This window comes from Apostichopus japonicus, chromosome 2 (assembly GCF_037975245.1).
Source record: "Apostichopus japonicus isolate 1M-3 chromosome 2, ASM3797524v1, whole genome shotgun sequence".
Lineage (NCBI taxonomy): Eukaryota > Metazoa > Echinodermata > Holothuroidea > Aspidochirotida > Stichopodidae > Apostichopus > Apostichopus japonicus.
In genome coordinates, this window is record NC_092562.1 from 30,279,480 (window position 1) to 30,306,607 (window position 27,128).

General features: G+C 36.7%; 1 protein-coding gene across 1 annotated transcript in view; it reads left to right on the forward strand.

The window, feature by feature from the left end:
• The window catches only part of LOC139955788 (uncharacterized), a 491,243-nt gene that overhangs the window by 384,657 nt on the left and 79,458 nt on the right, over positions 1-27,128 (forward strand). The window contains exons 18-32 of the mRNA XM_071955163.1: positions 3,105-3,365; positions 10,892-11,026; positions 12,126-12,281; positions 13,879-14,013; positions 14,820-14,969; positions 15,987-16,253; positions 16,565-16,882; positions 17,235-17,290; positions 18,927-19,143; positions 20,186-20,491; positions 21,536-21,823; positions 23,518-23,624; positions 24,445-24,658; positions 25,065-25,155; positions 25,950-26,187. Coding sequence (XP_071811264.1) covers positions 3,105-3,365; positions 10,892-11,026; positions 12,126-12,281; positions 13,879-14,013; positions 14,820-14,969; positions 15,987-16,253; positions 16,565-16,882; positions 17,235-17,290; positions 18,927-19,143; positions 20,186-20,491; positions 21,536-21,823; positions 23,518-23,624; positions 24,445-24,658; positions 25,065-25,155; positions 25,950-26,187 — 2,939 coding nt within the window. The remainder of the gene's footprint in view (positions 1-3,104; positions 3,366-10,891; positions 11,027-12,125; positions 12,282-13,878; positions 14,014-14,819; positions 14,970-15,986; positions 16,254-16,564; positions 16,883-17,234; positions 17,291-18,926; positions 19,144-20,185; positions 20,492-21,535; positions 21,824-23,517; positions 23,625-24,444; positions 24,659-25,064; positions 25,156-25,949; positions 26,188-27,128) is intronic.

Sequence of the window (27,128 nt, forward strand, 5' to 3'; positions counted from 1 at the left end):
ACAGTAGTTTAAAGTTTTACGCAATTTGGTATAGGTCAGAGTTCATTTAAGGTCAACAGCCTGGGTCAAAACTTCACATACTTTTAACAACGATATTTCCAGATAGGAAACTTGATTGGCTCATTTTGCTTGTGACTTTTCTATTTATTAGGAATACAACAATCATATTTTTTAGGTCAAAGGTCACACTCTGTAAAGCCTAATGTATAAACACCTTGTAAACACAATATCCCCCAAAAAGGTTACATCACATAGCTGAAATGTGACATGTTTCTTTCTCATAGTGAGTTCAAGAACCCTTTCATTTTGGGTGGATGTCAAAAGTAATTTTGGATCAGCAGAGGTCCAAATGTCAAAATTTATCAGGTGAACTATTTCAAATGCAAGTACAGCTCTTTAAGTGTGCAAAAAGAATTACCAGCAACAAACAATGTCCCTCTGTCTGTCTTTTGTCATTGTGGTATCAGGTCACATGATTTCCCAGTCACCAAACCATGTAAGCACTGACTCTGTTTAGATTTACACTGCTCTACATCTGCATTATTAACTTTAGCCAGGGTTAAACGCTTGCAAACTACTCTTGTGCTGCATATGTAATGTATTTTAAGCAAGTAACTGCTGTTAGGGGTTTCCCTCTGCCTCTGGTTTATATTGGCAAGAGTAGTTATTTCAGTTGTCAATAACATGCTTATTAAACACATCTAACGTAAAAAGGTGGTTTTGAGATCGTAAGCAACAACAGTGTGTATGGAGCTAAATGTTGGGTTATGTTATTACAGGTATATCATTATTCTGATCGAGTTTTATCCAAATATGAAAGGGCCAGCTGGGAACCTTGCAGATACATTGGTTCACAGTTCACACCAAGATTTGCTTGCATATGAAAATTCCATATATAGTTTTTTGCCTCCTACACTTTATGGAAAACTTGTGTTGCATCAGCTAAACTTTGCATGCGCATGAAACAAGCCTGGATTGTCCTTCCTATGATCAAAGTTTTATATCTGAGTTCTGCCCAAAGGGCCCTTGGCATGTTTTATCCTTCAGATGGATCGGTCATTTTCCCAAAAATCTGTGGGATCAATTCTAAAGTCTGTAGTGGTTCCTTCATTTGTGAATTCATTTAGCCCGCACTGATCTTGGTAACAGCTCTATGGTCAATAAAAACTGATCTGCTGGTTTAAGGTACAGTACTGTATGACCAAAGGTCTCGAAAATTAAAAAACGTTATTTCTTGAAGTGAAAATGTATATTCTGAATTATATTCTAAATGTTTGGCAAAAAGTTTCAGCTTTTTAGCTTATGGCAGTGCAGGGCTCAAATTTAACGGTTGTTTGATCGTCAGAGACGACCACAAATCATGTCGGACAACCTAAAACCCTGCTTAGGAATTATCCGACGGACGACCAGCTTATTTGTCGTAAGTCTTCAACCCTTAAAACAAAACTTGGAAATCCCTATTCTTTAAAAATTAGCCCCTGAAAAATTAAAGTAGTTGGTTGGTATCGCCCTCCATTCATATCAGAAACCAATTACATTTTGGTACGTTCCGTGATGAGGGGAAGATCCTACACTTAAGCTGTATGCATACTGTACAGACACTAATGGCTACTAGTACTGTATACTTTGTACACTACAGAGTGCAGACCACGGTGGCCGAGACCACGCTTGATTTTTACCTCATGGCCGCACGCACATATGACAAGCTAGCTGGAGTACAGCATGTTTGCAGTACTATACTGTGCATGTGGGCATACCGCATATACTCATGTTGCTGCAATGTACATGCTGTATATAGTACCCTGGGTTTACCCTCTGTCTCTGGAAATGATCAGAAACAATTACAGAAATCAGCAACCCAAATGATTTCATGAACCTTGTCATTCGTACACCACATAAAATTTCTATAACTTTACACTACAGTTCCCAGAGATTTGTTGATCGCCGTTAGACAAGTCACTAAGATTTAGACTTAAGCTTCAGGTTGATAGACTAGCTAGGCCTGTGTAGCCTAACGTTACAGTACTCACCTAGAAGGCTAAATCAATACATTTTAGTGTTAATTACGGCTCTAGTGCAAGGCGCACGATCTTAAAAATCCAAGTGCTTTTATTTGGACAACCAAACAATTCTCCAGACAACCAATATGAAGGCAAGGTTGTCCCAGGGACAACCTTAAAATTTTCTTACAAATGAGCCCCGCAGTGAAAAGTTAAGTGTCCAAAATTGGGAACTTACCGTGATCCCAATGACAACATTTTCAGAGATACAGTATATCCATGTGCAACAGTTTTCAGAGGACTGTAACAATTTGATCTTTGGTTTCAGAGCATAATTAGCTAAATGTGTAATGTAACCATTTGTTGAAGATTCAGCAATGTATGAGGTGGTCACCTGGCAATGCCTTGGTAATATGACAATGAAACTGCCGTTTGAAATTCTGTGTCTTGTGTAGAAATTCTGTCCCTCGCAAAATTAACAGTGCTGCAACCCCCCCCCCCCCTCTGTAATTTTGTTTTCTTTTATGTAAGTTTTAGGTGTAAAGGGTATTAAAATTGTTGATACTTGGAGAGTTTCACAATTATCACAGCATTTTTTTCCATCTTTGAAATAAACTTAGATGTCTGAAAATGTGAGGGATAAGTTTGTCCTAATTTATGATATTTTTTCAAAATTTAGGAAACATTTTTGGAACTATTTGTGCTAAAATGTATGCGTAAAGTACGTGTAGCTCATGAACATAAAAAAGGAACTTGAATTGATTGACAAATCTGATCTAATAGGTCATTTTAATCAAATTCTGTCCCTCGTAATTTCTGACATAAATTAGCATTGGGTCTCCATCAACACAAGTTTGCGATGTTCTTCAGCTTCATAAGATTCAATATATTATACAAACTAAAAGTGAATGTTTCCTACTGAATTAACATAAAATTTCAAGTTTCTGGTTGACCAGTTTTGGCTCTCACCCTTTATGATTTCATGGCAGATTTACCAATTGATGTACATGACAAAGCACATCAAAATAATATCCAACAAATGTGTAACTACAATAGGCTGTGTGCTTGTATCACTACCTTAGTACTGTCTAAATTTCTTTTCAGCAACTACTAAAGCTTTGGAGTATTCCACTGGTGCATCATTGGGAGATGAGGTGACTGTCATGGTTGAGTCAAGCATAGCTATGGCAAGGCTTCGTTGGAGGAGAGATGGTGTGTGGAATCCAGACGGGTCAACAGGCAGCTCCTGTGTGGGAAAGACATCTTGTGGTGATGCTAGTGCTTCGAAATCTGCTGTCTTTGAGAGCCATGAAAGTGGTGAAAACAATAAACAAGTCCATGCCATCATGAATGTGATTGTCAGAGGTGGGTATTTCTTTTGATTTTTACACCATATACTGCTAATGTAGGTTTCTTCATTTCAGTACTTAACATGAAATGATATAATCAGTGTTCAAACGATTATGCTTTAACAGAAAATACCGATTACCGATTATTTTTTTCATAATCGGACCGATTCCGATTATTTGAAAAAGAGAAAATATCCCGTTTATACGAAATCGGCAATAAAGTAGCCTATGTGATAAAACCAATTCTTGTTGTGATTTTCCTTTTGCTTTCATTGTAATAGAAGGCTCTTTGGTATCCATGTACCAAATTACCTCTGGAGTTTCGTGGAAAGAAAGGAAAAAAGGCCTTTTTTTTTTACAAATTTCAAAAATACAAAAATATGACATCCTACTGTACCTATCAAACACACCACTGCAATGGTTTATTTTGCTAAGAATAGTGTAAACTCAAAATATCCATCTCAAAAAGTATCTCAGACAAACCATCCATCTTCGATCTTTACCAAAGTGTAAATTTTAATAACATATTTCCTACATTCTGACATTAATTTGTACTTATTTTCAGTATTATACCGTTTATGAACAAATATAAATGTTATGAACTTGAAGTTAAACATCCTTATTCGTTATATCTATAAACTCTATTCAAGTTCAATTAGAAAATGTAAGCTTAGGCCAATCAAACTGAAAAGCAAATTGTACCATCGTAACTTATTTAAAATTACTGTAGAAAGTTACCAGATTGCTGTAAAGAAATAATACCAACTAGAAACTACTCAAATATTGTTTTGTCACATGAAAAATTTGCATTTTCTTGATCATAATTGATTTGAGCAAAATTTTAGACGGTATTCCGAGACCTGTTTACAATGTAACAACCTAGTGTTATAGGCTTAATGTGACGGCTATGAATTAGAGGCATATCAGCATTTCTGCCGATATTAAATTATTTTTGAGGGTATTGTGGCAAACATCGAAAGGTTAAAAAAAAATGGAAAGTAGAGGGTCGACATGAAAAGGGAGGTGATGGACAGGAAAGTATGGCCCTTTGCAAATTGTGAAAAAAAGAAACATCGAATTACAAATAAGTGCATCAAATACTGCACTACGGAGCATTTGATGCGTAAACATAACCTATACTAGTTCAGCTAATCAACACAGGCCCTATATATCCAGCACCAGGGGCTATTTTGGAAAATGAAAAGTTAAACACGCCCCCCTTAATGTATTTACGAAGGCTTCCTTAAGGTTAAGGGGGGCTCTTTTCAATATGCTGTTTACGGAAATGCACTTGTAAGCATTCAACAGGATACAGAACAAGCACAGTTACCCTCTTCCTAGTGTTGCGACCGTATAGCATATTCATCTTAGTTTAATCGCAAAATTTGCGATAGCTTAGCAAATAACGTCACGCCACCGAAGTTATGATTACGAAAAATCAGTAACCCATCAACTGAAATAGAAAACACAGGTTTAAGCTTGGCCTGAAGGTGCCCTTTCCTTAAATCATGTATTTTTCGTAAAATACAACATTTCCTCTTTAAGACATGCCTTCCAAACAAATGCTGATGTCCAGCAAATTCAAAGTTGTAAACAAAGCTAAGCATTTTTTTTGGCAAGGCTACATTTCTCATTGACTTAGTACATGGTTGTTAGGCTAACATGTGGTCGAAGGTTACAGTATTTTATGGATATTTTAGTTCTAGCTACAGTAACTGCGTCACAATTTCAGCGAATAAAGAGATGCTTAGGCTGGATTTTCCCGTTGACTACATGTGGTGTTCCGCTACCGGTCGCGCGACAAAGCAGCAAGGAAAGTATGTAAACAAAGCTTCGCATTTTTTTGGGGGGGGGGCAAACCGATGGTTAGGCTACATTTCCCTTTGACTTAGTGTGGTTGTTAGGTTAACATGTTGTCAAAGAGTTTTTCATCCATGGATATTTTTATATTTTATTTGCGACACAACTTGAGCGAATAAACAGATGGCTAGGTTAGATTTCCATGTTGACCTAGTGTGAAGTTAGGCTACCATGTGGTCAGAGATTTGTGGGGATTTTAGGTTATTGTCGCTGGTACTGAAATTGCTTCGTGGAGACCGAAATTTGCCAGTGACTGTGCGAGAAGTTCCCGGTAGTTGTGCGCGACCCTCCCGCACTGCTTCAAATTTTATGCGGGGTTGTGAGAACTGTTTACGTGATTTGCGCTGCTAATGCAAACCCTAGCTAAACAAAGCATGCCACAATTAATTTTACACAGACACCTGATATTACAGTATAAGGGCGATTTTCTTATATTTCTGTTTCTTTTTCGCCCTCGCAATTGTGCTTTAGGAGGGCTTTTTTTAGCACTTGCGAGGGCGAATCGCCAGTCGCGCCCGCTTATTTCCGACCCTGTCCAGCACATTCGTTAATTCGCGAAATTGGTATTGTTACCATGCTTACTGTGCCGAGAAATATGAAGTCACTAACCACGAGGGAAGCAAAATTGGCGACCCTGGCAGCCTAATTTGATGAAATTTCATCGTGAAAGACGTATAGAGGGTGTCTTTATTTTTATATGTTTCGTAGTAAAATAACAAACCTAACACATCAGTTGATATTTGTACCTTCCGTATGTTTTTGATATTTTCACATTCCATATGTTTTTGAATAATCGGTACATGACATAACTGGTTTTCCACATAATTGTTACCGATTCCGATTATGTTCCGGTTATGCAATAATCGGACCGATTCCGATTCAATTAATCGTTTGAACACTAGATATAATTGACAGAAATTGATAAATTTCCAAGGCCTAAAAGAATGCAAAATGATAACAGATGATTGATAATTTAACTGCACATTGATTGAAATTGCACAGTATCGACAGAAGTTAGAAAACATGCACAACAATCACACACATCTAATCACTCTTACATTGATATTTTTTAAGTAGGGTGCGTCTATATAAACCTGGTATTTCATTCATACCCAATAGGATGGTATTGAAATCAGTCATAAACTAATAAACCAAAAATACCAGGTACAGTATATCCGGAAAAACTTGAGTACCTGGCAGGCTTCGACAAATACGGTCGCCAACTCGCCAATGGCCACTAGAATATTGCGACTGGCAAGCAAAAAATGCATCACGATCGACATTTTAGCGAGTGGTTTACTCGCTCACTGCCTTTTTACGTTAGGCTTACTTATGTAACATATCACAGTACTGTACAGTATTATCAAGTGCACTGTTACAACACAGAGATTTTTCAGATGCAGGGACTTTTTGCGAAGTTTAGTGATACGAACTGAAGTTTCAAGGGAACTCAAACATGAAATCATAATTTTACCGAAATAACATTTCATATCTCGAAATGAACAACAGGAAGTTTATTGGATTAGTTGTTTGTCATAAAACATTTATAATTCTCGAGACATGACCAATGAAAGCAGTAAGCCTGACACTCAGTAATTGATCGACAATAATAATAATTGTCAGTACCAAGCACTAATTTGTTAACGATACTAACACATGCACTGATACAGTAGTCTGATGTCATGTCCAGTGAAAGTTACAGATGGTCAGCCGTGTCATTGTTTATTTGTTTTCACTTTTTACAAAGCAGGTCCTAAACTATGCTTAAAATGTTTCACAGTTTCATTTTTTCATATTATGTATCATGTTTTAAACACTTAAGACGAACCACAAGTTGAATAGAACGTTTTTGCTGTAAACAAATAACACTATACGGCGATAGCCTAAGTTAGGCCATACTACATGTTTATATGACACAAACAATTAGTGATACAAAATGGTGAGTAAATTTAACGTTTTGGCGAGTAGAATTTTAGCCTCAGTCGCCAGTTGGCGAGTAGTTTAAAAATATTTGTCGAGGCCTGGTACCTGGTAAAAATAGTACCCGATTAAATTACGGAGCCAGATAATGTATGCCAACTCGAGAATATTGCCACTGCTACTGTTAAACATCTGTACCTGATGCAGATCACCACTAGGGCTGTGAGTTTTCGTTTAAAGACCTAAACGTTTAAACTGCCGATTTTTTGTTCGTTTAAACGTTTAAACGTTTGCGAAAATCGCGAGAAAACGCCGATCATAAAGGCGGGGGATCCAGGGGACCGCCCTAGGGCCCTGGTGGGGCGAAGACCCCGGAAAAGGAAAAGGAATTTTTTGCGTGTCTGGCGATAAATAAATTCGCAGTTGAGGATGCAAAATACTGACAACTTTTTGAATTTAAATTGTCACGAAGCTGATGAAAAATTTTAAATGACAAGTTAGAGTAGCTGTATTATGTTATAAAATGAAAAGAGATTTAATCTGTTTTACAATCTTTAAAAAGTTTAACTTACAGAACCTCCGATATTATGAAACAAAAAACGTTCGGCAAAGCCCCGTTTCTAGAATGCCTAACAATGAATAGCGCGCACTAAACGTACATCAGTTTACAACCGCAGTACGGTTTAATCTAACTTAAATACTACGGTAGGATACTGTATATGTGCTCAGAATTTTCCCAGGTACAAACTGCGCGCTCATCCCCTGTCTAACACCTGCTTGTTAACATTTTTGGCACGTTTCCAAGGAACGTTTCATGGAGTATTCCCCATGATACACGAGGCACAGTTAATACACGCAGCACAAGATATCAAGCTATGGTCATCTTTATGAAAGTAATAAAATAGTAATAAAATATGTTTTAGGCCACACGGCATGATTAATTAATGCTTAACATTATTTCCATATTCTTATAGAAAACGTCAAGTTCGCAAAATACAATTGGTTGTGTTTTTGTAGTTACGTGAGATCCGTAACAGACGAGTTGGTTAGGCTATTTGCTATACACTTAACTATGGTAGGACATTTTTTCCGTATTTTTGAAAATTCTAGAAAATACTTTCTTTTCCCCCCGCTTAACACCAGATGTGGTCTTACGGTTTATTCATAAATGGGTGTACTAGAGCCTTGTATACATGACATTAGTTGCATTTAGCACAATTTGCCAGTTTCGCGTGAATTTTTCGAAAGTGTTTTGCTGGATCTTTCGTAAAATTTGAAAGGTGTACCAACTTACTTTTCGTACACAATTGGTAATTTCTCTACTGATTTTCAGAGTTTTTTTTACGATCTCCAATCGATACATTTCCTTTGATCATGTATTTGAACAACTATTACCAAGTCGAGTATTCGACCCGGTATTGTCTGGTCGGAGAGTTCAACGTGATGGACAGGGATTGTAATCATTTCGATCGAACATGCATTGACTGGATTATCTGCGCCGCCGCTGTCGGCTCGATATAAAGTACACTTGTGCCGCGAATCAGGAATTTTCACAAAAGGATAACAGCATTCAAGTTTAAGCCATTCATATCGCCGGATACATCGGTGGGTGGGGGGGGGGGCAAAAGTAGGATTACGTTCGCGGTTTATGATTCGACTGATCGTAACTTGTGTTGTTATTTCGCGTAGTAGACAAAATAAACACGGGAATGAATACGCGATTTTTGCCAATAATTTAATTTTCAGTTGATATCATAGTTTCGTTTAAACGTTCATAAGGTTTTATTAAACGTTTAAACGATGTTTCGTTCGTTTACACGTTTAAACGTGTAAACGGCACAGCACTAATCACCACCATAGATGAATCATAGCACATACCAAGAGAGCTAACCGGATAAAAGATCAATGAAGGGACAAACAGATAAATTCCCCAGTCATGTTGTGATACCCACACTTTGCTACGACTAATACTTGGAAACTTCAGCATAGTTCCTTTTCAGCACCTGGTTTGTCAAATGCTCTAAAAATTTAATTTGGGCAGAAACTGATTCTGCACATTATGTTTATTCATACCTGTCAATTGTTATTAGTTAGTAGCATCTTCTACAATATGAATACCGACTCTGCGCACAACCCTCGTTGTAAATTTTATCTTTACCTGGTGTGGTCTTTCTTATATGGTCTCTGCGCATTAGTATCCAAATCCTTACGCTGACTGTCACATACCCATATATGCTGCTACTTGTAGTTGGACAGGGCCCTGGAGTGGACTGTACTGTACATTTGCACTGTTACTGTTTAGGCAGGGTATACTGTACATTTGTGCAAGGGCGTAGAAACCGGGGGGCTGGGGGGCGCCAGCCCCCAGTGAAAATATGGGGGGCGGAAGTATCATTCATTCATTCATTCATACATATTTATAAGCATTTTGCTTCTTTTTTCTCCATTTCCACTTGATCTTGATTTATCTACATATATATCCATTCAACGAATGTTGTCTCTATCTTGTATTGTGCTTTCTGTGAGCTTGTTACGCTCAACATTCTTGTATTTAATTGATGATGGAAATAAATGATGTCAATGTCATTTCTCAATAAATGAAAAATCTCATTTGGAGCACCAAATTGCATCTTAGGCCAGGTGAAAATGCAAAATTATTTAGAAAATGGAGTGGGTTTTGAAGTGTGCTATATTGCACTAAATTGCATCTGAGGCCACCTGGAAATGCAAAAAATTTCCAAAGGGGAGGGGGAAACCCCCTCTCCTTAGACCCCTCACCCAGGCCGGCCATCAGTCTTCAGCCCCCCACTCAAAGGCACCTTCCTACGCCACTGCATTTGTGTGCTACTACTATACACAGTACAGTGCTGTTATTGTTTTATATGCAGGGTACACATTTGTATGCTAGTAACACACACAGTACAGTGCTGTTACTGTTTAGACAGGGTACATATTTGTATGCTAGTACCACACACAGTACAGTGCTGTTAGTGTGTTATAGGCAAGGTACACATTTGTGTGCTAGTACTACACACAGTACAGTGCTATTACTGTTTAGGCAGGGTACACATTTGTGTGCTACTACAACACACAGTACAGTGCTATTACTGTTTAGGCAGGGTACACATTTGTGCACTACTACTATACACAGTACATGCTGATTACATTCAGTAGATCACATAGGCCCATCTTTCTTGTGGTTGGTTTGAGACAAGGTGAAAAAGGATCGAGAAATGAAAACTAAGGCCTAAGAAATTCCAATATGTGGTTCTCTTATTATACCATTATATATAGTGAATTACATATAGTATGATGGTAACGTTAGAAGGGGGAATATGGCAATCCAGTCGCTGGATGAGTGTTGAATAAAGGTTTGAATTTAGTATACTTTAAATAGGCTATAGCCTGAATGAAAGAAAGTAAACAACACTGATTGTTTGGACTTTATTTTCATTTTTATCAAATCTTTAAATGAGCTTCTGCAAAAAAAAAACCATTAACGGGAAATCCGTTTCATAGGTTAGGCTAGTATCCATATGGTTCATGATAGTGTTTGATAGTACAGTTAATGCTGGAAGTAGCGGTTCTGCAAAAATTCCTGGTATACCTGGTAATACCAGGTATTCGTCAGCTGGTGTGGGTATCTGTTTTTGCTTTATATACCGACACACCATATTGCTAAGTACCACTAAATTACTCTCTTAAAACTTCTCATTCATTGATCAATCATACTGAGATATTTTCACTCTTCTGTTATTGTAGAATGTCCAGAGGACATGTGGAGTCCATCTGACTGTACTAATACATGTGAACCGTGTATTAACGGAGGAGTTTGTTCAGATTTAACTGGTCTGTGTCTTTGTCCTCCTGGATTCAGTGGAAACAATTGTGAAAATAGTAAGTTCATTCTTTGTCAAAAATATAATGCATGATGTCAACAATCCTTTGTACTTTAACTTATCGTTAATCTGTTGGACGAGCTACAGTACTATAGGAACACAGGTGATGTCATTATTCAGTTCTAATTTTCTCCTTGGAATAACAAAGCATTGATATCCATGCTAAGGGTGCTTTTACCATAGGTCTTGATCTGTTCTCGAAGTGGAGATCAAGACTGTAGTTTAAATGCTATTCAGATCTGGATTAGCATTGTGTGGCAAATTTTACACAACCGGTAGTGTTGCAACATGAATCCAGGTATCGTTACTACAACCTGGATTTTCCTCACCTTTCATCTATGGTGTGCTGCCCCAGGAATTCCTGGGAATGATACCGAAACTAATGTAATAACCGGTTGTTTTCCCACTCCCGGTAGTATTTACACATTGCACTGTGATCGGGAATATTCAATACAGGGATCAGGATACCGGCATTCACTAAACTACCGGGATCCCGCACAATTCTCATCTGGATCAGATCCTGCTATGTTGATGCTGGCTGAGACCAGGATCTGATCTCACACTTTGGATATGATATTTGCCCTTATAAATAGTTCATTTAAGAGAACCTTCATTACTATATTTACCTCCTCATTGTATTTCTCATTAACAATTGACTGCAGAAAAGGATATCTAGTCCTACTGTACATTGAGACATAACCTTTGATCATAAACATAAAATATGATATAAATATCTACTCATATCATCTGTACATGGTTGGAATATGTTATAAATTGTTTTGTGATTGATCAGTTAGACTGTTGCCTGAAATATTATTTCAGTTGAGATAACATTAATTTGCATTATGACTATGTATTGCACTATCATTGCCTCTTCTCAGTTGTACATGACAAGAATACCATTGGTCAGATTTGTCACTGATCTATTAGCTTTTCTCTCCCTATTTGTGCTCTTATTTACATCAACATGTATATTTCTGGATCCAACTTTACCTCCTATTACAGCAGGAGGAAGGAATGTCTTAGGTAAGATTGTGTCACTGATACGTCAGCTGTTGTAAAGGTCACTAATGTCTTGATCATGTTTTGATCAACAGTTCATGGCAGGAATGTCTTTGGTCAGAATGCTGAGTATAAATGTGATGATTCTGGTGATGACCATGCTGATGGATGTCAGGGTGCAATCATCTGTTATCCTAATCCTCTTGGCTGTTTCTGTCCTGCTGGCTATAAAGGACTAAACTGTACAGAAGGTATCAATACTAATATGTTGTGATTCTTTGAGTAAATGAACAGGCTAATGAGTATGCATGCTGTACAATAATAGGGTATACATTTCAGTCAGATTTTGATGAAAAAAAAACAGAAATTGCTAATTTATTATTATTAGTACTTGCCTCTGAAATTCATTTCTCTTCGACTGAAAATATGCAACATCTTGATACGTTACATTGAAAAGAAAGGAAAAACAAGTCATAAATAAACACTGATATAACAGCTGAGCAACTGAAAATAGAGTATAAATGCTGCTGAATCTCAAAACCCTGATAACAGTACATTTATTGCATGTAAGATGACACAGTGACACAATATACATTATGAATTCCGGGTCTTAATGTAACACACATATTCACATATGCCACCTTCCAAAGTTGATGAAGCATTGATAACAAAAGAACATAACAAGCAGTTCATTTGATCATCTGTTGCCCACCATATCCTATGCAAAGAATTTACTATTCATGACCTACTGCATTTAAAACTATTGGCTCTAGCCTATTTGACTGATTTTCATAGATGGGCATTCCGTACTTAATGCAGCTTACACAAAATGAGGGAACGCATGAAACTACTAATATTAGAGCTAGCCTAAAGTGTAGGATTATGTGTTTCACTACTTAATTTAAGGAGGCCTATCCTAGACTGGAACAAAGACCAAGCTTTTATCTTCATGCTAAAGACTTCACTGGGGACTAATGTCACAGCAAAGATGGACATGTAAAGACAACGGCCAAACTTCCTTGAACATATAAACATTATACATAGGCCTATACTTGGCTCTTAAAAGTATTTATACCACCCTATTTTAATAAACACAATTGATCTCCTCTCTGCAATCTTGCTCGGAGAAAGTCACAGCAATATTTTAAGCTGCAGTGGGCCAGGTCAAATAAATTTGCATGTTTGATTTGATGGAGATATCTGTGAATATACAAGATGTTTGTTCAAAACATGAATAAATGCATTTCACTTAGAAGCACACAAGTTGTATTAAAGGGAGCAGACTATAATGAGGAGCAATTCGGTCTGAAGTGTACATGCCTCTTACTGGTATTCTGCAGCACTTTAAAGGGACAAACACAACCAGCATATTCGAGCAACAAATCTGCACTAAATAGTATCTTCCTGGTCTATTTGTGCTGTCAAATTGAGCAATTTTTATTGCCATTATATGCATGTATGTAGGAACCTTCGTAAGATTTTATGAATCCATTCGAACACTGAAAATAAAATGTTAATGAAAAACGACATCCCCGTCAAGCTAAACAACATCACCATTCGTCTCTTTAATATTTGGCATACATGTGTCTCTTGGACGATGGTTAAGTGTTAGTCCATGTTAAAGTCTAAATGTCTAACATACACTTCTAAATTCACATGAACAACAGAGCACCCTTCAATGACTTTCAACACTTTTTGTATAACAGATTTATATTAAGGTTAGATTAAAGCAACACTCAGGCTTTCATTCTCTTGAGGTTTTTAAGTTAATTGCATTCAAATTGAGAAATAAACCTGTAGTCTTGGATGCTGACATCATCAGACTTGGTGTTTTGTTTATTTCCACAGCTTGTGAAAGAGGGAAGTTTGGTGCTAACTGTAAACAGGAGTGTCATTGTGCAAATAACTCTCTCTGTGCTTTAGACACTGGTCTGTGTGAAGATAACCAATGTGAGGATGGCTGGAGAGGAACAAACTGTCAATGTAGGTACCGTAACATGAAAATTAATGTCTTGTTGATCTGCAAATCATGTGCAGCACCAAGTTAACTATAACAGATTTAAAAAAAAAAAACAAGCGATGATGGCATTACAGACAACCTAGAACTAAAAAAGAAGGCACAATTTTGACATAGTGAATCACCTATCATCAATAAGCTAGACATCAAAAAGTGAGAGCAATTTTGTTATTTGGCAAAACAAACTTTTGCTTTGATGTTGCAATGTCTGAAAAAGTAACTTTGACTTTGGAGTTTGAACGGTCTGGACATCAATGTATATATTTCCATGTCCGGTGGTGTTAGGATAATTGCATTGTATGAAGCACATATAACCAATGCCTACTAAGGGAAGCCTCTTGGTATACTGTATGTTTACCTCAGGCCTTGCTAAAGCTAGCATAGATAACTGTAGCCTGCAGTAAAGGCTGGCATAATGAATGTTGGTACTACATGTGGGTTAAGCCTAGAATAAAGGTAAACTTTACACAAACGTAAATATAAAATAAACTGAGAGATGGTGATCATTTAGCATCAACTCATTTGTCAGCATACAACTCTAAAAACAAAGGACCTATATTTAATTCACTAGGCAAAATTGTTCTTTTAAGGAATAACAGATGAAACTGTTTATGCTTTAAAATTTTCTTTGAAGTTTAACCATATTTCTAAGTTTAAAACACTGCGTGCACTGTGTATCAAGATGGCTCCCATTTTATTAATTATAAAATACTTATTTGTGGTGTTTATTAGAAAAGTACCACTTCAAATATTTTTCTTCTAATTACATCAGTGGTAGATGCTCCATGTCTTCCTGGTGTTTATGGTGACTTCTGCAACCTACCCTGCTCCTGTTCTGATGGAGGGGATGCATGCAGTGAAGTTGAGGCTAACTGTGGCCATGGGTGTGCTGTACCCTGGACTGGGATAGCATGTGATAAAGGTACACTTTTTGTATTATTTAGACTTGGACTTTAAAAATGTAGTCTCCCATTGTTGGCCTTTGTATTATGTGTTCTTCTTAAGGCTTTTTGGGCATGCGCTAGTACTCTCCTAGTAAGCCTTCCACCTTTTTTACCTTATATTCCACTCGTATTTGCCTGAATTCGATAATTTTGAGATGTCTTCTAGGAGCCAACTTAAGTGAGCAAACTGCTGGCTGTTCGTCCCGAGATCGTGGGACGAACATGATCTTTGACCCAGATCACTGGCCAGATCACTGCGTTGTGTCCTTGGGCAAGGCACTTTATCTCCATTGCCTCTCTTCACCCAGGTGTATAAATGGGGACTTGCAAGGTGACCTGTAAATATAGTTGCGTGCACCGGTTTGTGGCTGCACTCTATGGGAAGTCCCCCATTGGACACATGGCTGTGGTGCGCTGTGGTGACTCAGAAGAGATTGTTTGAATTGTGCACACTTTTGTGTGTAGGGGTGACAAGTTACCAATGACCAGGGTTAAGTTACACATCAGGGACAGCAAGTTTGCTTATGAGGATGTTCATTAATCAAGAATCAAGAAAGTACATTAGAGCCATGCATTCTTTAAATGGTTAAGTGACTTGGTAAGTTTGAAAAAAGAATTTAATATAAAGGATACAAAATTAAGTATACCAGTAAGCAATAAATTAAGTTTTCTGTGAACAATTATTGGAAGAAGGGAGGATTGTTGAAAAGTGATGCAGTGCCATCACATACTTGGTTATATTTTGATGCAAATGCTCCTAATTTGAATGCTATGTTATCATGTTCACAAAAGTTACTTAACAAAGTTTTCATTAAAAGAAGAAGAGAATACGTTTTGTTTCTCAAAGCATGCAGTTGGCTTAGATTTATCTTTATCTTTGTATTTAAGTTGCACATAGGACCAACACTACAATTATGGCCCTGGTAATACTTTATCATTAATACTATTACTCTTAAATCAGAAATTAACATCACAAGAATAATTCTTTATTCCAGACAATGGTGCAGGTAACATCATCCTAACATATGTCAGAGTGAACTCTGGTCAAGCAGCTAACGTGACCTGTACTGTTATTAGGAACCCTCTGGTAGCACAGAGTGACTTGGTACTGAGTCTTACTGGTACATTACTTACTGCTGATGAAGATGCAAGAGGTTATAACCAAACAAAGGTAGTGGGTATAACACTAGAGGCAGGCAGGGAAGTGACTTGTTCCATCAGTAGTACTCAGCTTATGGAGACCATCAACTTAATACCTTATGGTTAGTATTAATAAAGACTTCTGCTATCTGTGGAAGACATGGACAGCACATTTCATTTACCACAGTAGATTTATTTTCAGGCTAAGGTAAATCAGCCTCAAGTACTGAATCAATAAATTATAAACAGGTTTAGAAAAAGGAAGGAGTGTGTTTGCTGTACTTTAACTTTACTGTCAGTTGAATGGATTCACAAATTGGCAGTGTTGATGATTTACTATGGTGTTTATTCTTTGAGAAGTTAATATTCAGTGTAACCATGGTTACAGGATGTAAAGGCTACTTGACATGATAAGTTTATTCTTTTCTCACAGTTTTACCAGTATATGCCGATGCTTCTGGCATACTAACTCTCTCTGATGTAACTTCTACCAGTATCACTGTCTCTTGGCCAGCTTGGAATCACGAGTCGGACACTGGAGATGGACCTATCATTGATTATAGGATTCAATATCGAGAGATAGGAACGACAGAGAGTTTCATGGAAGTTAAGATAGGAGTTGGTTTCTCTCATCAGTTTACTGATTTACAGCCAGACACTCGATATGAATTCAGGATAGTTCTAGTGAGAGAAGGACAGGGAGGGGAAGGAGCTCCTAGTAACACTCAGAGACAGAGAACACTGTGTCAAGGTAAGAGTCTTATCAGTTTACTGGTCTACGGCCAGATAATCTAAGAGAAATCAAGATAATACTAGTGAGAGAAGGACAGGGAGGGGAAGGAGCTCCTAGTAACACTCAGAGACAGAACACTGTGTCAAGGTAAAATTTTAATAGTTGAAATATTGTGTCACCATGAGATATAATATTTGAATTTAAAGAAAGGAGGTAACAGTGTTACAAATTTGGTTGTATTGAAGATGAGATTTTTTAATTATAATTTCTAGTGTACTGTAGATGGGCTGCATCATCAAACTTGATATAGTTTCTTTATTTAAATTGTTGTTGGTCTAAGTTAAGATTGAAATCCTTTTTTTATACACAGCACCAGAGAAGCCAATCCTAACAACTGCCATCACTCCAAGATCAGTTACATTCACGGTAAATACTATTAAAACTAGTAAACATGTTTTAACAAGGATCGTTAATGTAATGTGAGGCTAGCAGTTTTGATAAGAAACTTTAAGTTCTAACCATACATGTACCAGATCTCATATGAGGTGACGAAGTTAGGATGTATGCGGAATTGTTTGTACTGCTGCATTCATAGCTGGTTCAAAAAATTCTCAGGTACTCATTTGCCAATTGGCTTTAGGTCATGTGTATAATATGACTAACAACCGTTCGTTTAGCATGTGAACAGCTGATTTATTCTGCAGGGCTGCATACTTATATGCAGCTAAGAAGCAATGAAAGAACAGGTTGGTTAGGTCTAGCACATATCCTACTTTTTCTAAGTCAATACAAGCGATGCTTTCCACCATTGATGTCTTTTAGCGAAAGTTGTGTAACTTGCAACTGCAACTCTACGGCCTTTCAAGCCTAACAGTACAATGTAATATTGGAAGTATTGTTGTTAAAACATGCTTAGCGTGATTGAAGAATCCCTTAAAGCATTTTTAGGGTATATTTTCATAAAAATGCTATGGTTAAACATTTGGAGATAATTGACAGTATATATTTGTAAGAAAGTTATTGCAATTATGCAGCACTGCAGTATCATAACTGTGCTAGACCTAACCAACCTGTTCTTAAATGGCTTCTTAGCTGCCCAGAGTACAAAGGTCATGGTTTGTTATATTGCAAGCATGTAAAGCAGAGAGATTGGTTTAATAGGCTATACAGTAGTGACGAAAGCAGTTAATCAAGACTTGCTCTTCTTTTACAGTTAAACACATCAAGATAGTGGGAATATTACTAAATAATGAAATAACAGAGAAACACACATGCAAACTTTCTTCCCTTTGTACCGGGAATAAAATTTTAGGGAAATGGAGAATGATGTTAGGGATATTTTAGGAATTTCTCTCTTTACCAGGTAGTTAACTTTTTAGTTGGTCTCCCTGTTCACATCACTAGCACATGGGGATGATATGTGTTGAAAAGGGATATGTACACATGAATGACATGTCAATTGAAGTGATTTTAGGATATATGTTCATACCTGCAGAAGGATACAATCATTAGATGATCTAAAATCATTCAGTTCCATTAATGGGATATCAACGACATAACCAAGAAACATAAGTTTATCCTGGTGTATGCACACCATTATGAATCAATTGTTTTATTCAGTCATCTTCAATAGCCACAAACAAGTTCTGTTTGAAACTTCCACAGAAGCCTCAATATCTTCTTCCATTTCTAGCTTTGCAATTTTAGTTGATATTTTTTGGTTGCTTGTAACTCTTGTTTGTAATTTCATCTCCTTGTTGTGTAATGAAAAGATTGTATTGCATTTACAGTAACATATACCTGTTTTTTAAATGAGGGATTTGCAGTCACACATCAATCAGGTGCTTAGTGAAGAAACATTAACTTACTGGTATTTCCAACATTTTTCTTGTGCATATTAAGTAACATCAATCTTAAAATATCAATCAATCCTCACCCTCCAACCTTAGGAGCTAATATGGTTAATAGAGGTGCACTGGGCTCTGAGACATTTTGCATCACCTGATCTATCCATTTTTTCCTTCTAAAATGAAGCATATATATTGTATTTGTTCATAAATAGATTTCAGGAATTGACAGAGCCTGTACCGGTACTACAGTTGACTTACAAGAATGGAATGGTACTAGCTGGCTCATTGTCAGGAATGTGGATCTGGCAGCAACATCTGTAACTATTGATGGACTGATTCCATGTACACATCATATTTATCGCCTTTCTGTAGCCTCTAATGGTAGTGAGGAATTCAGTGACCCTGTAAACAGCACAACTACATCAGAAGGTAACTATTTGCAGGAAGTTAGGATAGAAAGCCTTAGGTCTTCTGTTTCTTTTATTTTAAGTTTTGGGGTCAGTTGTGAGGAAAATGTCCAAGCTGATGTTTATGGTAACCATTGACTATTTTCTATATATGGTACAAATGATACAATTGGACGTTGAAAACACTCAGTAGGAATGTATACTGCAGTATGGTTAGCAGTTTTAGTTTCACTTTTAGTTGAAATATCTCTTTGGGTAAGTGTGTATAAAGAGATAAGGGATGGGGGCAGTACATAGGGGAAACGTCTAAAGGAAAACTTCAACTACCAGGCAAGGACCCTCTTCCCAACTATTCTCCTCACCCTCTGATTGTGAGGTGGTCAGTAAAACAATATGAGAGTCTTTCTTGGGATAAATGTTACTTTATAGTACATAGCCGAGCATGATATGTAAGAACACATTTCTGTCCAGATCCACACAGCAATTATTGTAAAGTTTGACATTGCTAGAAGCTACGTCGGCAGCATGAAAACATCTCAAAAAGTATTAATGCACCAGTTTCACTAGTTTAGATCCAATAAGAGACCATGTCCAAAATACAAAAACAAGATTGAAGCCTGGGGATGCGAGATGCAGGAGCTTACTCACATTACCAGGAAGTGTAATTCCGTTGCCCCTTTCCTACTTGCCATAATACAGCTCCATCTGCCTTGCTCTTTGTGTCCTATATGAATTAAATCATAGAAAGTACCAGATATGATAGCCCACTAAAAATATTTATAGATAACATGTTCTTACAGCTAAGTTTTGCAGGAAGCTTTGCAATCAGAAGTTTAATCTAAAGTTTAATCTGCATGAGGTGGAACATTTCATTTCATGATGAAACTCAGCCAAAAAAAAAAAAGTATAGATTTATTTTTCTCCCAGCTTACTGAAACACATTGGACATGAATTTACAGAGCCTTCATATTTCCCACAGGAAGCAAGGTCAACATGGTGGTGGTCTTCACTTCTTTGGAAGTCACCATGAAGTAACTTCATAATTCTGTCTATTATCTTTGCAGCCTTACCAAGTGTAAGGAGTTTGATGGTTGAAACAGAAACTCCAGGCCAACTTGAGGTCATGTGGCACCCACCTGACCAATCTAACACCAATTGTTCAATTACATCCTACTCTGTATCTTATCGTCTCTTGAGTTACATGGCCTGCTCTTCGGTTGTGATGGAAGAAGAAGTAGAGAATTCAACTATGAGTACTTCACACATTATAATGAAACTTAAAGGTTATGCTCAGTACTCTGTGACAGTGAGAGCAAATGGAGATCTGAATGGAGCAGAGAGCAACAAGACAGCTGTAACTACCATAAGTAGTAAGTTCACCACTATGAGCTACTAGTTCTTGTTTATAAATCCCTAAAGCTATGTGATGTATTTATCTTTGCCGCTGTGGGAATGTATTGTCATGATTTCAGTTGAAATGATTAATGGTTTTAATCCCAGTAACTAGAGAGAACAATGCTAATACTCTGTGCTGCTGTGGGAATGTTTTGTCATAATGTCAGTTGCAAGGATAAATGACTTCAATACACATAACTAGAGAAGATAATAGAATTAATGTGTGTTTACCTAGGTTTTAATCCCTTTAGCAACATTGATTTACTTAATCTTTTTTCTGGGTTTATTTCCTAGGTATTGTCGATTTTGGGTTTTTTTCAATAACAAACATTTTCTGCATGAAGTCAGTTTCAATCAGAAGATGTGTAACTTTTAGACATTTCACTGTAGATGTTTTCAGTAGTTGGATCACAATTTTTGAATATTTTCAGCATTGAAGTGTACATTAATTGTCGATACAACCTCATATGATGTTTGCATACAAAATGCACATAAACCCAGTACATGCCACTGAACTACGTTGTACTTGTACTTTGTGTAAAACCATAGTGGCCATTTGGTACTTGTGAAAATTGACTATAGGTGTTTCAATGGCAAATTTATGGGTTGATTTAATTTATGGTAGTTTTCCACAAATTGCTAGAATTGCTTTTACTGCTTGGCTGCAATTCTTCTACTGAGATCCTTTATTCAGTTTAATGCAGTAAATAATTCTCCAAATTTGGAAGCGTAAAGGCAATGAAAAATAATGGACAACTTTGATCTCAGGAATTTTTCGTTCATTTGGAAATTAAAATTATACTTACTACTTAAGCTCTTAGATGAAAATCTTATTGACATGATTCAATAATAAAACTCAATTGTTCTGATCTTAACTCTTACTTTGAAATGTTTCAATATGTGCTGGTATTACCGGAACTGATCTTGTTGATTCTGTGCTACCCCTCTCACAAACCAATGGTAATGTTTGGAGGGATCTGTGTGTTCATCAAATTTGACATAAAGCTTTATATCCACAGAGCCTTCTGATCCACCGACAAATGTTCTACAAAATGGGGGCTCGTCCACTGAATTAACATTTTATTGGGATCCACCACCCTGTGAATCTCAGAATGGTGTTATCACAAACTACTCGTACCAGCTCTTACAGTGTAATAAAACAATAACAGAGGGAACTACAGAATCACAGGGAGTGGTTCTGGTGGATCTCATTCCATTCACTGAATATTCATTTATGGTGGCAGCATCTACTTCAGAGGGATCTGGGCCAGTTAGTAATGCCATCATAGTTACAACAGAAGAGGATGGTGAGTACAATTGGTGTCATGAATATTCATTTATAGTTTGAAGATCCACCAAGTTATTGGTAATTGTTCCAGTTAGTGATGCCATCATAGTTACAATAGAAGAAGATGGTGAGTACAGTTGTCCATGAATATTCATTTATAGTCTGAAGATCTAAGTTATAGGTAATTGGTCCATCTAGTGATGACATCATAGTTACAACAGAAGAGGATGGTGAGTACAATTGGTGTCATGAATATTCATTTATAGTTTGAAGATCCACTAAGTTATTGGTAATTGGTCCAGCTAGTGATGCCATCATAGTTATAATAGAAGAGGATGGTGAGTACAATTGGTGTCATGAATATTCATTTATAGTCTGAAGATTTACTGAGTTATTGGTAATTGGTCCAGCTAGTGATGCCATCATAGTTACAACAGAAGAGGAAGGTGAGTACAATTGGTGTCATGAATATTCATTTATAGTCTGGAGATCTACTAAGTTATTGGTAATTGGTCAAGCTAGTGATGCCATCATAGTTACAACAGAAGAGGATGGTGAGTACTATTGGTGTCATGAATATTAATTTATTTTCTGAAGATCCACTAAGTTGTTGGTAATTGGTCCAGCTAGTGATGCCATCATAGTTACAATAGAAGAGGATGGTGAGTATAATTGGTGTCATGAATATTCATTTATAGTCTGAAGATCTACTAAGTTATTGGTAATTGGTTCTGAAAGTGATGTGTTAGCCAGAATAGAGAAAGGGTGGTGATGGTACAATGAAAGAATAGTGAAACTGATTTTATGTTGTGAATATGTATGCATTTTTCTTTTAATTTGTACCAACTGGGAAATGATTTGATTCAAGAACTGGTTCAGATATCCATCCTATCTTAAAATCAGAAGAAAATTGGGAGAAAATTCAACGTTATTGCTATGCTAGTAAATGGATTCTTTCTTTTACTGAATATTCACTACTTTTCAAACTATGTTATGACACTAATCAGATTTTTCCCCTCAGACCTAATTTGCTTTATGAGTCTCTGGGATAAGCGAGGGTGTATCTATCTGTCTGACCATACTAGGATATTGCTTCTACTCATTGAGCCTTCCATACATTCATATGAAAAATATATATACACAATAATCTTCAATGGATGGTGTGCCATTAGTTTGGTTCAGGAATTTGAAGTCAAATGTAATTTATTTTGCCGAATGGGTCTTGTGTACATATCAGTGTTATGCTGCTTTCTGTAAAGAATGCAATCACAGATCACCTAACTCTGGCATACTTCGGTAATATTGGGTCATGTTCTCTTACTCAACAAAATTGAAGTCAAATGTCACCAAGGGTTCATAACAGCCATTTTGTTTTTAATGGGCTGCATTATATGTGAAACTCTTCCCCTTGTGCAGCATCTGCACAAAATGTTCTTCACCTATCAATCAATGGTATGAGTCACAGCATCATTGATGCTCTTGTTTCTCTTGGTAGTCAAAAGACAGGCAGAAGCTATGTATGCACTCACAGTGGCAGCTGTAAACATATATGATAGGACTTGTGTGTGTGTATGTATTAAACATCTGCCTTGTTACCATGGTATTTCATGAACAATTACAAAATACCTGTATAAAACATGTTAATGAATCATGTGTATCATCTTTAGCTTTCATTATATGGTGACATATTATTGCATTATCATCTCTTTTCAGTGCCTGGTCCACCAGCAACTGTTACTTTAACTAATAGAACCGAGACTTCCATTACAATAGAATGGGACAAGCCAGTCAATCCACAGGGATTCATTATTAATTACCAGGTAACAATATTATATTAACAGTCAATTTTCTGAAAGTATTCTTCTTATTGGATGAATTAGTGCCAAATAGTCTAATTTTATTTTTAAATATAATTCATCTGAATTGAAAGGCTATATCTGTCTGTTTTGCCTTAAAAGTATGTAAAATGGGTCCAGTAGAATTAGAATTGCTTTAGTGATTTCTATTTGATAAAGGTTGCATGATCCTCACAATTTTGTAGCTGTATTATTAACTTCTCATGTAAATGTTCACATACTTAAAAGGATATTCATCAGGAGTTAATAACACATTACACAGTGCAATTATACATCATTTAATCACAACCATGTGTCATATCTATTTCCTTTTCAAGAGACTTGTGCTCACATTGGTGGAACACATACTTGATGTGAGAGGGAAGGGGTTGGTTGTGTGCCCAAAGTCTATGTTGGGTGGCTTTTCTTAAAACTAGATCATTTTGGAAACTCTTGCTAAAGTTACTATTGTACCAAATTCTCTAGTAAAGTCACAGAGGAGCTGTAAAAAGTGTTTGGCATGGAATATACCCTACAAGTAAATGCATCAGTCCCACAAATAAATAAAAGTTGACTAAACATTTAAAATTTAATTGAAATTATTTCTTAGAAAACTGTATTTGTTTAAATCCAAATTGTATTTCTCTACAAATGTTCATAAGTCCAGGATCATATGTGAAGGGAGCAAAAGCTCAAATTCTATGAGATAAACAATATTCATATATTAATAAGTTATGAAACACTGTACATTTGAATCTGGTGATGGTTTGTCAGGTGCTAATATTGACGTCATTTTGACCTCCAGCTTCAGTACCGGCCAATTCAGAAGTCCTATGATCAACAATTTGAAACCCTTGAGTTTGGTCCAAAAATAGAAATTGCAAATTTAGGAGCACACATTGTGTATCAACTTACAGACCTGGAGCCTTCTACTGTATATGAGATACAGCTAAATGCCAAAACATCTGCTGGGGAAGGGGAAGTTGTCAGTATAACAGAGAGGACAAACTTATTTACAGGTAAATTTTGATGGGCCCTAGCCATATATTTAACGATCACTCTGGATATTTATTTGCAAGGATATGTGGTCAGTATAATCTAGCTGCAATCTTCATGGTCCCTAATCATGATTAACTCAATATCAACCATCCCAGTTTGATGATATTACCAAATGTTTGATTCTAGTAGACAGAATTTTACCGGATTTGTATACAGAACAATAGTATCATATACAATAATTGAACAAGAAGCGCAGTAAAAGTTTTTTTTTATTTTTCAGTATAAGAATGGTTCTCCTAACAGATTTTGCTCTCATTGATAAAAATGGATAAATCAATTAATGCTAGTCCCTTTGCGTGTTTATTATATCCTTAAAGGATTTAAATTGTGCTTTCTGTTAACCAGTATTGTTATGATTGTCTACAGGTTTGCAACCACCAACCCTACCTTCAGAGATCATCCAAGATGGCACCTCTGCAACCCTGACTTTGCCGGCAATCGACCAACAATATGCTTCGTAAGTTTATATTACACCCATGTATAGGAATATAACCAAGGGATACCAAGGACCTTATAGAAATATTTTGAAGTTAAAAGTCATTTGAGGTCAGTATAGGTCCGAATAAGTCTGAATAACTCACTGTCTTTAATAGGTCTGAATAAGTCTGAATAACTCACTGTCTTAGTTATAGATCCAGCTTGGTGAGTGCAAGAGCCCCATTGTAACTGGTGGAGGTGGATGGTCATATGAGATGAAGAGATGTCAAAGCCTGAAAACTATAAATGTGATAATCACAATGTAAATCTTGGTGAACTTCCTGCTTGATATGCAAATCACCCTTAGTGAAGGCAAAAGCCTTGTTGATATTGGAGGTCAAATATTGTTTCGATTCAATTGGTCAATTTCCTTACAATATTGTAAGCACGATAATTCCAAAGGATAAATGCATTAGTTCAAAAACTTTGCTAATCACTTGAAGTAATTAATGGCCAACACTTTAAAATCTTGTGTGCATTGTGACATTTGAATCTTTTCATACAAAAATTATGGCAATGAGCCAAGTAGTAGTTGGCTTTGTGGTTCAATCGTACTTTATAATGTCTACAATTATCCCCTAGTGATGGACATACAGTATGTACTAGATGTGGCAATTAAATACATATCAATATCTACGATGCAGGTCTGTAAGATTGATGCTGAATGTTGCGGACGAGCATAGCTGTGTTACTCCCAAACTATTGACTACCCTTATCAATATGTTATCTCATTATGTTTGATTAAATTTTCTTGTTTATTATTTATGCTGATAGAGCGTATTTCATCAGAGTGCGTGTAAACAATCAGGCCAAGCGAAAGAGAGATGTGGATAACTATAAACCTTTCAGTGAAAATCCTGACCATTACATAGCTGCTGAAGTAGAAAAGAAAGATGAGAATCAGACATTTACTGTTGGTGATGGGGAGATGTATGGGATGTACCTGAATGCGCCTCTTAGAGAAGGAGAAAGTTATGATGTATTTATAGGAACAGGAAGTCAAGCTGGAGAGGTAAGCCTGAACAGTTTATGAGTGGATTGTACAAATAATTGGTCAGTAGGAGGAATGTTAGGGGGATGAACAAGGGGATGGAGAAGAAGGCTGGACAAGGGGATGGACAGAAAGGAGGGTTCTAGCTCTCCACATGGCTTTTCTATCCAATCTGTTTATTTATTATACAGATTTATATATAGATTAATGTATGTCGTCTAGTTATAGAATTGTTGACAATTCATAATCATGGACTATAAATATGAATCTCAGAGACTTCGGTCAGCTTGCGGCTTTGATAAGCCAAAGAGGCTTCTTCGCGAGTTCCTGCTCGCAGGAGGATTTAAAATACGAAAAAAAAAATTTCCTTCTGGTTTAAGATCAACTCAACCAAGAACTAATGCTTTTGCAAAGACATGTGAACTGCACTCCATAACCACAACTATGTAACTTTAGTCCCTGATTACTTAGGGGAGAGGTAAACTGAAATTTGTTGGAACTGCATGCAGTCATATGCTGTAGATCATAATATACTAAGTGGATCCCTAGCAATCTGTCACTACAAGAGATGATTGGCCGATAACAGAATCACTTTCTTCGGTTGGCTGAAGTTAACGTGCTGAAAAAAATGGTTAGTAGTATGCAAGGTACTGGATAAGGTGTTTATCTTTTGGCAATTATAATCCTGAATGGAATAGCTCAGGTAGAATGCTAAATAATGGGACTGGATGAAAAAGGGGATGGGTAGACAAAGGTCTGATTTAAGGCTGAGATAAATGGATTACTGAACAATTGATAGACCTAGGCTAAGCAAAAAGGCTCGGCAAGAAAACTGAACTGTGGCCTTGAGAGGGAATTAAGCCATGTCCAGACAGTAGCGTGAACATGGGCAAGAAATGGAATACATGTTAAAAACAATATGCCATGAAAGGTATGTATTACAATCTGTATTATTTAGTCTT